A 14157-nucleotide genomic window follows, 5' to 3' on the forward strand; every position below is an offset into this window, starting at 1 on the left:
TAAAAATACCCAAACATAAATCAATTTCAAGACATTCCTTTTCAATATTTTGAAACGTGACATGTAGCGAACAATATAAACGGACTTTCTAACATTCGGTCAATGTAAGGTCAGTATGAAGAATCAATTAAGATGTTTTTTTAAATATTTTAAAAACATTAGATTAGAGGTTAGTCAGTGGGATTCTAGATATGGTTATAGAAGAACGTATATTGGTATGGTTAAATAAAATAAAATGGAGTTGTTAAAATTTCTAGTGGGCTATTTCAGTTTTGTTCTTATATGTTTGTTTGTGAATGCTCAGACTGTAAGTAATTTTTTTATAATCTTTCTCTCTCCTACTCCTACGAGAGTATTATAATACTCGTACCATTTCAAACGTGCGAACTAAGTCATGTCATTTTATCGGAGTCTCTCGCTCGCACTTACATATTGTCACATTCCTATTATGCTTTTGATTATGACGTAGTTCGCACGTTTAAACGACCTGGGTAAAATATTATTGATTCAAAATAAAAAAGGTCAAATCTTACAATTACTTCTATTAGATGTTATAAAACTACTTTCAACTATAGACACTTTTATTGCCAATGTAAATTTACTGGAAATAGTATCTCTTCACTCTTCATCTTTTTACCCACTTAAGTTAATTTTAAGAAATATTTTCTAATTTGATTTTAGCAATAAACCATAACCTTTACTTGACAATAGCATTTCCCTTATCTTCAAAATCGCAATATTTCATAAAACCAAATGTATGTTCTAGATAAATTTTATTGAAAACCTTCAGCAGTGGTTCATATTTTGGCATCGTGCCCGTTTCAGCTCCAAAGCCGTCGCCTTCAGACCTACACCTTTATCATATCTGCTGTTTATAGCTTCGCTTGTCATGCATATTTTATTATAACTTCAAGCGAATTCTTTAGTACTATAAAGTAGAAAGTTCGTTTCTTATTCATTACTTTAATACAATATTAAATCAACAAAATTAGACGAAAACTGGTAGACGATCTTCATTTTGTATTCAGATTAAAAATTCTAAATTAAATATTTTCGTTCCATATGTAAGGCTCTCTACGCACGATCCTACATAGAAATTTGACTAGAAATAAGCTAGCTACTTTTATTTTCAGATTGCGCCAAAAAATAATTCAACTAATATTTCTGGGAGTAAGTTCGTAGAAGATGTTGCAAAAAATATTCAGAAAACGGCACAAGAAAGCTTAACAGAGACTAAGGAAGTTTCATCATCAAACTCAAGAAACGTTAACCCAAACCCTACACCACAACCAGTGCAGAATGCAGCACCAGCAACTAAAAGTACGAAGCCACTTAATTTCGTTATTGACAAAAAACCTTGTACCATACCCACCAAAATTCCTTTAGTCATCAAAACTGCAAAACCTAGTCCATCTCCTGCACACTATAAACGATTAAAGGCAGATCCAGCTAGAAACAAAAGCTTAACACTTAAAGCAAAAGTCAATATGTATAAGAACGCTAAAAAAAAAGGAACTGCAACTGCTAAAGTTCCTTATATACCTGGCTTAGACCTTTCACGTGTCAGTAAGAACAAACTTTTAATACCTGTCAGACCTAAACCTAAAAAAGCCAAATTCTATGAAGACGATACTAATGTTGAATCTTTGCCGCCAGCGCCTGTACAAAGAAAATCAAGGAAATACAAGAAACCTGCAAATAAAAAGGATTCTTCAACGGAAATTGAGCCTACAGTAACTAACAATGAACCACAAAATCGAACGTTCGTAACAGAAAAAGATATGAACAATAATGACGTTGTACGTTTTGAAAATGGGACTCATTCTATACTCATAACGAAATTAAAGTCATTTCTTGACGAACCAAACTTGGAAAAACCAAATAACGAAAGTAATAGTGCGAAAGCTCAAGAAAGCCCTACTGAAGAAGCTAAAGTTCTCTCACCACCAAAAGAAGATGAAACAGCAACTATTTTTGTTAATAAAAATGAGCATTTGCCTATAAAAGAGTATGTTGCTGCTAAAACCGAACCAATTTACGAAACGTTACCTGTTTTCAATTATACAAGGGATGGTAAGTATGGTAACGTTTTCTTTATAGATACGAACCAAAACTTGACAATTTAGTAATATATTTTTGTAAAATTGCAGAGCCACCCGACTTTATAACAATAAAGAAACACAAATACGAGGAAGTCGAAGAAAGGACTGGTGCTCCTTATTCCGAACATCCTGATTCCAACGAAGACTTAATCCAAGAATGGCCAATAGCTCAGCAACAGCCAGCTTCACCACCACAGCCTTTGGACGTGACGTCAAATCCCTACAATGACATATACAAAAAGTACCAAACAGTTTACAACCAATACTTAAAATATATTGAAGAAAATAACCCACTTCTTTACAAAAAAGGTAACTGTTATCCTCGTGCTAATGTACCGGGTTCAAATGCTGTGACAGAAGAAGAAAATCTTGAAGAATTTTCATCGCCCGGTGTGACTCAAGTTCAAAATGTATATTACGGACAAAATGCAGAAGCTCAAAGTAATGTTGTAGATATTCGTCCAGAAAATGCGCTAGGTCGAATTTGGAGGACATGGAAAGATACAGAAATTAAGATAAGTAAGCCTAACAATCCTATGAAACCTGTAGAATGTGTGAAAAGTCCAAATAATTTGAACTACGGTGAAGTGATTGGTACAGCTCCATCGAATTGCGATCCTCAAGCTATCGGCCTTAACGCATATTATAATAACTTAAACAATGGATACGGATACCAGTATTCGTATCCTGCTTATCGATATACGATGTGAATAGTTTTATAAATATTATTTTAAATAAATCTTTGTTTTGTATTACAGATAGACTAATTATTTCCAAGTGTAGTTTCAAGTTACAGTCATGGTTGACTCAAACAAATTTTCGTACTTGTATATTTGTTGCAACATACGGTAAATATTTTCTAAATTATTTCAATCTTAACAGCATTCAGCCCATCTGCAAATACTAACCCTCTTATTCATAAAAATATATGAAGTTATGAAAGGCTTATAGTGTTTTGTTTCTTTCGCTTCTTAGCGAAATGAAAAAGAGAAACATATTATAGTAGCTTATAAACTAAAATAGGTTTATATAGGAATAAGAGGGTAAGAGTAGATTTAATCTTGTCATCTGCTAGGAGAAATTTTAAAATAACACAAGATTCACTATCTGCTTTTGAAATTCCCACAATTTATGACGTAATTTTTCTACTCCTGAAATCTATTTTCATTATCATTCATAACAAAGCAAGTGTAACCATTATAATATAATATAAGCTCGCTTCAACAAGCGGTATTATAAACCACCTCCCACACAAGTTGTAAAATCCGATTGGAGTGTTTGCCGTCAAGTTATTAACACAAAATAAATGTCTACATTGACGTTGTTACTCAGACCAATTTATTCCTTACCCGGAATAATTAAATTGTGTCTTAAGGTGCCGAGTACAATCAATTACAATATAAATATTGTCAATATAAGGGCCTGTTGTATTTAATACATAATAATACTAGCTGACTCGCGCAACTTCGCTTGCGTCACATGAGAGAGAATGAGTCAAAATTTTCCCCGTTTTTGTTACATTTTTTACTGGTACTCTGCTCTTTTTGGTCGTAGCGTGATGATATATAGCCTATAGCCTTCCTCGATAAATGGGCTATCTAACACTGAATTTAGAATTTTTGAAATCGTACCTGTACCTGTTCCTGAGATTAGCGCGTTCATACAAACAAACAAACTCTTCAGCTTTATAATATTAGTATAGATGTATAGAGCCCTTTTGTTAAGTATTTGTGAATTAATTTGTTACTTAGGTGATGTGATAATTTCAGTTGCTGATTCCATTGAATATGTAAGCAGTGAAGTTATAAACTTAGGGCTGTAAAGCTAGAAAACCTGTAATTGAAATTACAAGCCACAGTTATAGACGGATAGTCATAAAGACTTTCCAGCAAAATATTTTTTCCATTTTGTCCCCCTATTTCTACGTCTTTACTGCTTGCGAGTGCGTGTATCTCCATAGTGTTGACTTCTGAAGTAGTTTTGAAATTTCTTCCAGCTGCAAAATTATTTTGTCCTTCTGTATTCGTTGCATAATTTTGAAGACTATTAAACCTTTGTGAATTACTAGAATTTTCGTTTCCTCCATGATAGTTTCTAATCAAATTATTTTAAATTAGCGAAATACCCTTTTACGAAATTATCAAAACAAATTAAACCCCAGATGGTAATAAAACTTCGTAACTAGCTGTCATTCGCGAACCGTAAACCGAACATTATCCTAATCATCCTTTTAGCGGAGATTATAAGTTCATCACTTTTATATCAATTTTGTAGCGAAGTCCAAACTCCGCACGACATAAACCCCGCCCGGAGTTGTTCAAAACAATGCCTTTTCTCATTCAAACAACTTTACTACCGCAATTAAAATTTCACTATAACTTTGTAGAAATTTTCACGGGAAATCCAACCTTCGTATGTAGTTTTAAGTGTTATATTCGTGTATACGTGTATCGTTCATTTGTCGATCGGCGAACATTAAATACTACTGCTGACATTGATAAGGGTGAAATCCGTGCTTTGACAAACGATGTGAGGTTGAAAATCAAAATGGCCGCCGGCACGGTAAATAAATTTTCAGTTAATATACGGTAGGCTTTTGTAATTGACGCTTTGTGTACTATAAATTACTTTTCCATTGTGGCCACAGTTGGTGGGACAAAACCGTAAACCGATATAATACCATTTTGTATTATTTGATCCTTGTCGAGGTCGTTCACCTTGTCATCTATTTTAGGTAACGATAGGTTGAACGATGAGACTTTCTAAAAGGTAGACTAACTTTATGAACAGAAACTTACCGTAATCTAGTTTGAAGTTACGATCCACGATACCTGTAGTTAATTCAGTTTACATACTAAGGTAAGGGTAATTTTAGGAGAGTAAAATGAACACACAAAAGCAAAATAATGTAATATAGGCGAATATTAAATATTTTATTTAATATAAACCCTAAATATACCAGCAATTTACAGGAAAATTCAGCGAAATTGTGTATTATTTAATTAACACATGATAATAATTAAAAAATGAACAGATTAGTGTAAAATCATTGTGTAAAAACACAACAATTAAAAATTATACATTTAAATCGAAGCTGTTTAGATGCTACTAAATCTATTTAATCTTAAAACTACATTAATCTAAAATAAAATATTAATTTTTCAACAAACATTGAAGAAAGGAGATGGAATGTTAATAATAATAATGTTAAAATTATATGTCCGTATTGACTTATAGATACACGAAGTAGTGTGATCAAAATTTATAATAGAAAAACGGGATAGATACCTAATATGTTTTATAAATAGTTCAATTCATTCCATTCAGTATTTTCTACTCTTTGGTATTCATGAGACACGTCAATCCTATGTTAAATACATCAATAAAACTTACATTATCATCAATTCTTTAAAATGTAAACAAATTAATGAAAACACATAAATACAGGTTTAAAAATGAAAACATTTGGTAGAAGAACTTAGTAACATTATTGGATTGAACAATAATGATAAGTACAAGAGAAAAATTGACAATCATTCAACAAGAAAGAATTGACATACCATACACGATTACTCAATTTTACTTTACTAGTAAACATTTCAACTACTGACTTCGTATTTACAGAAAAAGAAAAATAATACCAAAACAGTTTAATTTTACTTCATATTTTTTTAATGTAACATTGACAATTTCGGTTCATAATAAATAGTATGGAATACAATTAGTACGCTCTTGAAATTGTAATTGGATGTCCAAACCACATGATAGATGATACAAATCAGTATTTACAATATTCCGACAAATTTCAAATTTGTTTACATTATATTAAATTATTAACCAAATGTAAACATTATTAATAAAATAAATTCTAAATAAAATTAAACTGTAAAATCGAATTGAACATGTTTAGTTAGTCCGAATTTTCAAAAGTAAAAATTGTTGACAATATTTTGATAGAGTTTTTACGAAGTCAGAAACATTCCTGCCCTGTGATGACCTGAAGGCCTTATTTGTCGCTCTTACGCACTTTGTGGCCTCGGAAAGAGGCCTGGATTTTAGTCGCGGCCTTATTGAGATCCGGGTCAGTGAGGTCGATTTTTTCTATGTCCTCCTGAAAATAATAATAAATAATTAATAAATAAATTTAACCCATTTATGTCCCACTGCTGGCCAAGGGTCTCCTCGCGTAATGAGGGAGGGGTTAGGCCTTGAGTCCACTACGCTGGCCAAGTGCGGGTTGGGGACTTTGCATGCCCTCAATAACTGTTTTAATCACATTTTTAGGCATGCAAAGTTTCCTCACGATTTTTTCCTTCATCGTTGGAGCATGTGATAATTATTTTTTATACACACATAACTTTGAAAAGTCATTGGTGAGTTGCCTCGGCTTCGAACCCTATATATGACATACTTATATACTTCCTAATACATACTTAAATAGATAAATTAACATCCAGGCGCAGAACAAATACTCATGCTCATCACACAAATATTTGTCCCGGGTGGGATTCGAACCCGCCACACGCGGCGCTACGGTTATTACGGTGAGGTGAACACTTAAACCACTGCGCCAAACGTGCAGTCGAAAAGAAAAGACAATTTATTTTAAAAGGTAAGCTGGAGATAAAGAGGGTATTTTTCTTTGTGAAAATCTCACGTTTTTGTAGTCAGATTTTGGAAGTCGAGATCCCTATTGTTAAACATGAGGTTTTCAAATATTTTCTTCGGAAACGAAGTATGCTTGTGCCAAGAAATCAGATTTACGTGCCATTTTAATAATCATGTTTTATTGTTGTAGTATTGCTGTATAAACAAGACTCAAATATTTTATCATTCGGGATAGGAACTAATTTTTAAATACTTTTGTTACAAAGTAAAAAACGTACCAAACACGTTTTTAATCTTCTTGATCAATAATCAAATTCTGTATCCCTATTGAAAACATTCTTAATTGAATCTAAACATCGCGAGCGCAAAGCCTGCGTCAGGTTTCTTACCCAAAACTACGGGGCCTGCTGTCTTGGACCTCAAAACCGGTCAAGAAGAAATAAACACAGAACAGAAGAATACATTACCTTATCCTGTTGCTCCTGGTCTTTCTCCTTCTGAGCTTGTTCTTTCTCCTTACGTGCCTGATGGCCTCTGAACGACGCCTGGATCTTGGTCGCCGCGTTACACAGATCTGGGGGCAATAGGAAACGAACCTAGTGTCAATATTTATACGTTCATGTATGGGGACACTAACAGTAGGTGTGTTAGAACATGAGGTTAGATATGTATACTGTTGTATACAGAGGCAGTTGCGATATGTATGTTTTTGTGAGAGTTAATAGAAGTCTAAAGACCTAATGGGAAAGGATAGTTTTTTGATGGGTGCACAATTGATAGAGTGATTATGTTTTATGTTGATTTCCGCTCATGTTTGAAACAGATAATTTATTTTATTGGGTTTGTAGCCTAAACCCGCACTTGGGAAACGTGGTGAACTCAAGGCCTAACCCATCCTTCATTACGGGAGGAGGCCGTTGCCCAGCAGTGGGACATTAATTAGATATTTTTCTTTTGCAGAGTAAACCTAATAGAGCAGGTACAAATATTATAATCTTATATTGTTATAAATAAATTGATAAATTCTTAAGAAAAGACGTACAGGTAGATAAAATTATTATCAATAAAAATCTTTTAAAGACGTTTACGAGACTGTATCTTGTTTACATTTTTTTATCTCTATTTTTCCTCCTATTAAAGATAAAATCAATATCGTTTAAGAAACGCTTCATTTCAATTAAAATTGCGTCTTCAAAATGTGTAGGTATATTGTTGAATTGAGTGGCGTTATAACAAGAAATATCTGATTGGTTTTATGTTTCTATTATATCGTGGGAACAAAAAGACTGCTTGTAATATAAACCTTTGGAAGGCTGTTTGTTCAACAACGTGGAGAGAAGAGGCATTTACTTCCATAAAATCTCTAAAGTGAATATTGTTATTTTTTTTCTTTAATTTATGTTTCCAATTTATTGTTCATTTTAATAGAACGATTTGTTTGATTTAACGATAAAATTTTTTAATAGGTATTTTTCATAGATACCTTCCTGTAGGACAATGACAGTTAAGGCGGAATTAAATGTACTTTAAGTTCTTTTAAAAATAAGAAAGCTTTTTTAATATTGTACATATTATGTACCCAAATATCCATATAAAGTAACAATTTAGTAAATTACTACTAGGATACATTTAGTAAATTATGTATATAGATTATTATTAATCTCAGTAGGTATATTTATTTAAGTAATACTCGGACCAATTGCCGCTGAACAAATGGTAATCGTCAATTCTTAAATCTTATCTAGAAAACAATTTAAATTAATACCAGGCTATTTTGTAGAAGAAAATTCAATTATATGTAAATAAGGATTCGCTTTAATGCCGGCTACAATAAGACAAGCCATATTCTTGTTTTATAGCTGAACTTTAATGAAAATAGGACTTTCTCGGATAAACAGACGTCTTGGTGATCTTAGAAATTGTTTTATAATGTTGAGAAATAGGATGCGAGTTTAGTACTAGAGTGAAAAAGTTTGAATGGTATTTTGCAGTTGCAGTTTTACGATTGAAAAAACTTACTTTATTTTTAATTTAAAGCGACCCCAAGGTTTTGTCTTTTGTGTTTATTATATGACTTATAGTAAAGCGTTATTTAATTACCATGATTAGTGTATATCTAATACACTAATCAATAGGTTACCCGCACCAACGTCGACTGAAACCTTTAATAAGATGTCTAATAATTTAGCAGACAACACCTTGTGTCAAGTATCAATAAATTAGACAGCTGAACACTAAATATAATCTTGTCTCCCTAAATAACCTCTATAAAAAAAAAATACCGATTTCAAAACATAAAAAAATCCATTGATTTAAAACACCTTTGCAACATCGTACTTCAAAATTGTAATTTTCAACACAATTTAACATGCATGTCTATCCACGGTTTAAAAGTAAACCTATCTTTGAAAGCAAATAAACATCAGCGTGAAAGCCTTGAAGCTCTTGACATAACACCGCCTCGAGCTACAAGCACCGGCACCTGAGAATCGATGACGCGGGGCGCAATCAAATCGATTGAATTATTCTTCACTGCCAATGCTTCTTGTATTTGAAGTGGTGAGGTTGTTTGCTATCGTAATAAGAGTGCTTTGTAAAGGTATTGTTGGCTAAGATGGTATAGTTTAGATATTTTGAGGGTTATGGTTTTTGCATTTAGTTAAACCGAACCAAAAGGGCACAAAATAGTTGTGAAACAAAACGAAACCATTTTTTGCGATTTTTGAGGCTAACTATTGATTTATTTATGAACTAGATATTATCGCCGTATAATCTAATGGAGGAGTAGAGAGAGAAAACGAAACGAAAAAGAGATTTATGGAGTCACTAGTAATTAATTAGTAAACCGTTGATGAATAGTCATCAGTAATCTTATTAATCTTACGTTAAAATTATCAAAAAAAATCCTTTTATTTTCAGGATCAAAAAAAGGTTTTATTTGGTAAAATTAAAAGACCTATTTCGTAATATATATTGTATAATAAAACACTATTTTAGACTCGTATTAACAATGCTACTACAACCAAAAGTAGAAACAATTAGACAGTTAGATCGACATCAAACAAAAAGAAACCCCCATTAACGTATCACTAGTGCTCTACAAACCTAAATTACACTAAAATCTTGGCCAGAGACAAACACACTGTCCAAGTACTAAATGAAATGCACACTCAGTCCATAATTCTAGTCCGTACAAAAACGGTCTCTTCGCCAGACAGCGGCCAATGGTTTTTGTTCCATACATAGTCGTTTATTATTATGATTAATGAGGTTTTAGTATCTAGTGGATGGTTGAGACTTTGAGTGTACTTGTAATAGACTTGCTTAATTATACTGGCATATTTTAGTTTTTAAGACATATTTTTAGCTAATGCTTGCGATTTGAGGGGAATCTTTCTATGAAGTCTATTTTACTAAAGTCTTGGCCACCGTTGGACCATAAAGAAGTATTTTTATGTTCATAAAAAAAATAACATGAACTTCGCACAAGTCCGTTCTGCTTTTCATAGCTACTCACCTTAAGGGTAAAACGGTATTCCATTACTAAGACTCCGCAGACCGTATGTCGGTCTCACCAGGCAGTATCTCATAGACCGTTATCTAGAGCTAGATAGTTTCTTAAAAGAATTTTTCTCAGCCCAGAATCAAATCCTACAAAATTCTTTTGCGCAACATCTAAACTTCACACCACCCATTTAAATTTCTCTTTTTATCTCAAACATGGTGTAGATTTTTCACGGACTATCTTATGTAGTTCCGTTAATTTCGGGTGATGTTGATAGATGGCCTGCCTTTCTGCTGGTCCGAGGTTAAATGCATGCTATCCATCTTAGTTCGTGTGTTACAGGAAATCTTTAAGAAGTACCCTGATTTTACTTTAATATAAAATACATCTTACATTTTCTTGTATGCAAGTTGGCAGGGTATTTAAAACGGCGATATTTAAGACCATTTTAAGATTTTGTTAAACGTACCAGTCACAAGTATGTTTAATTTTCATCCCTTTTATGTCATTGCTGTAAACATTTTTTATCCTACATTGATCACATATTTAGCATGTTCAGTTAATAAAGCTGAAAAAAGCAATTAGGCACAACATTTTTTAAACGTATAATTTATTTTATGAATGGTACGTTCGTAAGTTCCATTAGAAATAGCATAGAATTTTACATTCCTTAGTATAGTACTTTAATCCAATCGAAAGTTATCCACTCACTTGACTAACGAAATAAATAAGCGTTCGGATAAACATTTTGTAAGAAAAGGAAAATAATATTTCCAAAGACTAAACAATTATCTTTCTAATAACTCGGAACAATATCCGGACGCGTATATTTCACGCTAAAATTGCGTAGTTCCCGAAAAATGATTTAAGGTGTTCATAAAATATTAATAATTTGGACGATTGTTTCTCGTTCCTTCCTCCGGATGTTCGCTTCGTAACCGTGCTTGAATCCGGTAGTCATTAAAAATAGAAATATTTGCCTTTCGCTCGAAGAATCTCTTGTAAAATATTTGTACAGTTTTTAATTTCGGGACGAAATAAATATAAAAACTAAGAGCCAATTTCGCGAATTAAAGGTAAGGCTACCCGTGAGACAGAATAAGCATTTTTTGTTATATGAAACTAAAGCCAAAAAATTGGAAATATAATCTATGTGCGTAAGAATATATAGCATATAAATGATTGGAAAATAAAATATTTACGATATGACAGGTTATAACGTTGTGAACCGTGTAAAGTTACAATGAATGAGACAGGTACTACCGCATAAAATGGCAAAATTTGAGACCAATGAGTAGAAGTGGACTCAAAGGATTAAAAATATTATTGTCTCTTATCCAATTGATCAAATATACAATGAAAATACATACATAATATTATTTATCATAGTTCATACAAAACGAAAGATTTTCAACTTTACTGTTTGTTTGACCAATCAAAATACAAAGAATTCTTTCTGGTCATAACACACAGAGCATTCGGCAAAAATGTCCATTTCTACCAGAGCAGAATTTTTCTGACCAAATTATCCAGTCTTGTGGGATTTTTTAAATTCTATGGCTAAAACACGTCGCATTGCGGCAAAATGAACAAAAACAAAGTTAGTTGAAATTTATACTGGAGGTGTTTTTAGCACTGAAAGATTTTTGTTTCGGTTTTTTTTTTCGAAATGTAAGAGTATATGACTGATTAGTGTGTGTACACTTATCCGTCTTATTCTCTTACACCTAGAACCAAGTACTAGTTTAGTATACAACATATTCCTTTAGCAGAGGATGAGGTAGACACGTGCCCTAAGCCTCAGTATGCGTTAGTAGCATGTTAGTAGATTTCACATTCCTCTACAGTAGCCCAAATATAGATTAATCGACTGAAATATTTAATTATTTGTACGAAATAAAGATTTAAATTGCTCGTGACATATCCTGCTTACGATTATTCGTAAAAAATGAAACATAAATATCAGATCTATATTCGTTGAATTCGTGATATTAAAATAAAAATCGGCTCTGAATCTAATTGTTTATAATAATATAATATACCGTCCGTTTTCATTATCATATTCGGTTTAGTATTGTTCTACACACAACAAAACCTACAATTTGGAATATCCATTGTGTATACGTGCTACTAGCCAATTGGGAGCTATTTAGCGGAGAAATTCCATTGTTAGTTGGTCGATAGTCAACCGACTGTGTTAAATGCGTGTTATCGCACCAAGTTTATTCAATACAAAAGCTTTGATTTGGCTATTGACGTGAAAATCAGAAGATATTTAGCAGTCGTAACCGTTGAGCATGTGTGACTGCTGATGATCCAAAAGAAGTTTATGGGAATCGTAACAAATGGCGTTTGCTGGTATCTGCCTACCTTTATATAAACATGCATATATTAATTCATCATTTTGTTATCAATTAGGCGATTGCCATTTGCTATTTTTGTCGATTACTTTTAAGGTTTATTCTGTAATCTACTCAAATTTTAACAAAAATACAAATGCCAGGTTTTTTAGTACATTTAGCGGCAGTTTATCTAATCAATTGTGTTTTATTTATATGAGTTTACACGCTATTGAATACATAAACTAACGCTAAATGTACCTCAGAAACCGGGGGTTTAGTAGCGTAATGATTGAATCAGTTTATGTTATTACAAAATCTATCCCTAAGGCTATATGGATCGCATTTTCACAAACCACGAAGATATGTTTTAAATTTAAACACGTAAAAAGGCCACCTACACTATTTCCTAAAAAGCTAGACTTGAACTTTATCTAATTCTAGGTTTCAAGCTACATGGACTAAACAGGTTAAGCCTTTTGCAGCCTCGTCGGGTATCTAAACGACAATTGAATTGCACTCCACCTGGACAAAGCGGACAATTCGATATGCGACAACGATATCGTTTCGTGAGAGAATTCTGGATACTTCTGCGGAATATATATTGGGAATTTTGCGATACATTTCGTGGGAGTTCTGTTTGATATTAGAATTGGGCTTGAAATATAATGTCGGGATGTTCGTATTTTATTTTGGTATTTGTGTATTAACATGTTATATGTACAGTTGTTTTATTCATTCAAATAGCCATTTTAAGTTTAAGCATTTTGATTGATTTATGGTCAATATTTTATCAGCAGATAACATAATATGTCGTTTGAGAGGTAAGTATATCATCATCTCAGCCGGGAATCGTCCAACTGCTGGACAAAGGCCTGGACAAAGGACGAGCGCCAATAGGACCGGTCCTGGGCCGCCCTCATCCATCGGACTCCGGCAACCCTTACCAGGTCGTCGAAGTTAGTAAGTGGTAAGTATATATCCAATGTATTTTCAAAAAACGTCGTAATGATTTCAAGAATAACGTTATATGGTTTTCATTTCTTGAACTCATGTCTTAGGAATATTATAATTTTGTAAATGTACTTAGGGCTCATTAGGTGCCCTAGATACCTATGATATATTAGACGCTAATTTGTCAGTCTCTAAATTCTAATTTATGATACCTCCCTAACATGATATAGGTATATCTCTAACAAATTACGGTATGAGATTACAGCTCATGTCACATAAACCTACTCAAATACCTTCATATTTAAATACAGAAAAAGGTACCCAAAAAAATGCCAAGTAATTTCGTTATCTGAGTTTCTGCGTGACCGCAAACGTTTAGGCTGAAATGTAGGCAGAATAAAATTCATGGACTCCTCCAGTACTTGAATATTCGCTGGTAAAAACGATATTATTAAAGAAATTCCAATGAAATTCTGGGTGTAAGCTCTATAAGGTTTCAATTTTGGATATAGGCATATCTTTTGCTTGGTTGGTGATGTGAAATCTTCATTTTCAATACAGTTTTTATGCGTATGTTTATGTAAATCTGTTCAATATAGTACGTCTAGGTTAAACTGGCAGCGCGAACTAAATAAGAATTATTCGTTAG

At 32.9% G+C, this 14157-nt stretch overlaps 2 protein-coding genes across 4 annotated transcripts in view; one reads left to right on the forward strand and one right to left on the reverse strand.

Annotated features, from left to right (window-relative positions):
- The first annotated feature begins 150 nt into the window (after positions 1 to 150).
- Positions 151 to 2859, forward strand: LOC142984198 (uncharacterized). Of its 2 annotated transcripts, XM_076131632.1 has the most exons (4): positions 151 to 307; positions 1134 to 1320; positions 1657 to 2073; positions 2151 to 2859. In XM_076131632.1, the coding sequence occupies exons 1-4, from the start codon at positions 236 to 238 to the stop codon at positions 2810 to 2812; spliced, it is 1338 nt and encodes a 445-aa protein (XP_075987747.1). In that variant the 5' UTR covers positions 151 to 235; the 3' UTR covers positions 2813 to 2859. The 2 variants fall into 2 exon arrangements, with proteins under 2 accessions (XP_075987747.1, XP_075987746.1); XM_076131631.1 differs by having other exon boundaries at positions 1134 to 2073.
- Positions 2860 to 5000: 2141 nt separating this feature from the next.
- LOC142984241 (uncharacterized) overlaps positions 5001 to 14157 on the reverse strand; it is a 251630-nt gene continuing 242473 nt past the window's right edge. For both annotated transcript variants that reach the window (XM_076131709.1, XM_076131710.1), the window contains exons 4-5: positions 7178 to 7284; positions 5001 to 6213 (exon numbers count right to left, since the gene is read on the reverse strand). In XM_076131709.1, coding sequence (XP_075987824.1) covers positions 6109 to 6213; positions 7178 to 7284 — 212 coding nt within the window. In that variant the 3' untranslated portion in view covers positions 5001 to 6108. The remainder of the gene's footprint in view (positions 6214 to 7177; positions 7285 to 14157) is intronic.

This window comes from Anticarsia gemmatalis, chromosome 26 (assembly GCF_050436995.1).
Source record: "Anticarsia gemmatalis isolate Benzon Research Colony breed Stoneville strain chromosome 26, ilAntGemm2 primary, whole genome shotgun sequence".
In the NCBI taxonomy this organism is placed as follows: domain Eukaryota; kingdom Metazoa; phylum Arthropoda; class Insecta; order Lepidoptera; family Erebidae; genus Anticarsia; species Anticarsia gemmatalis.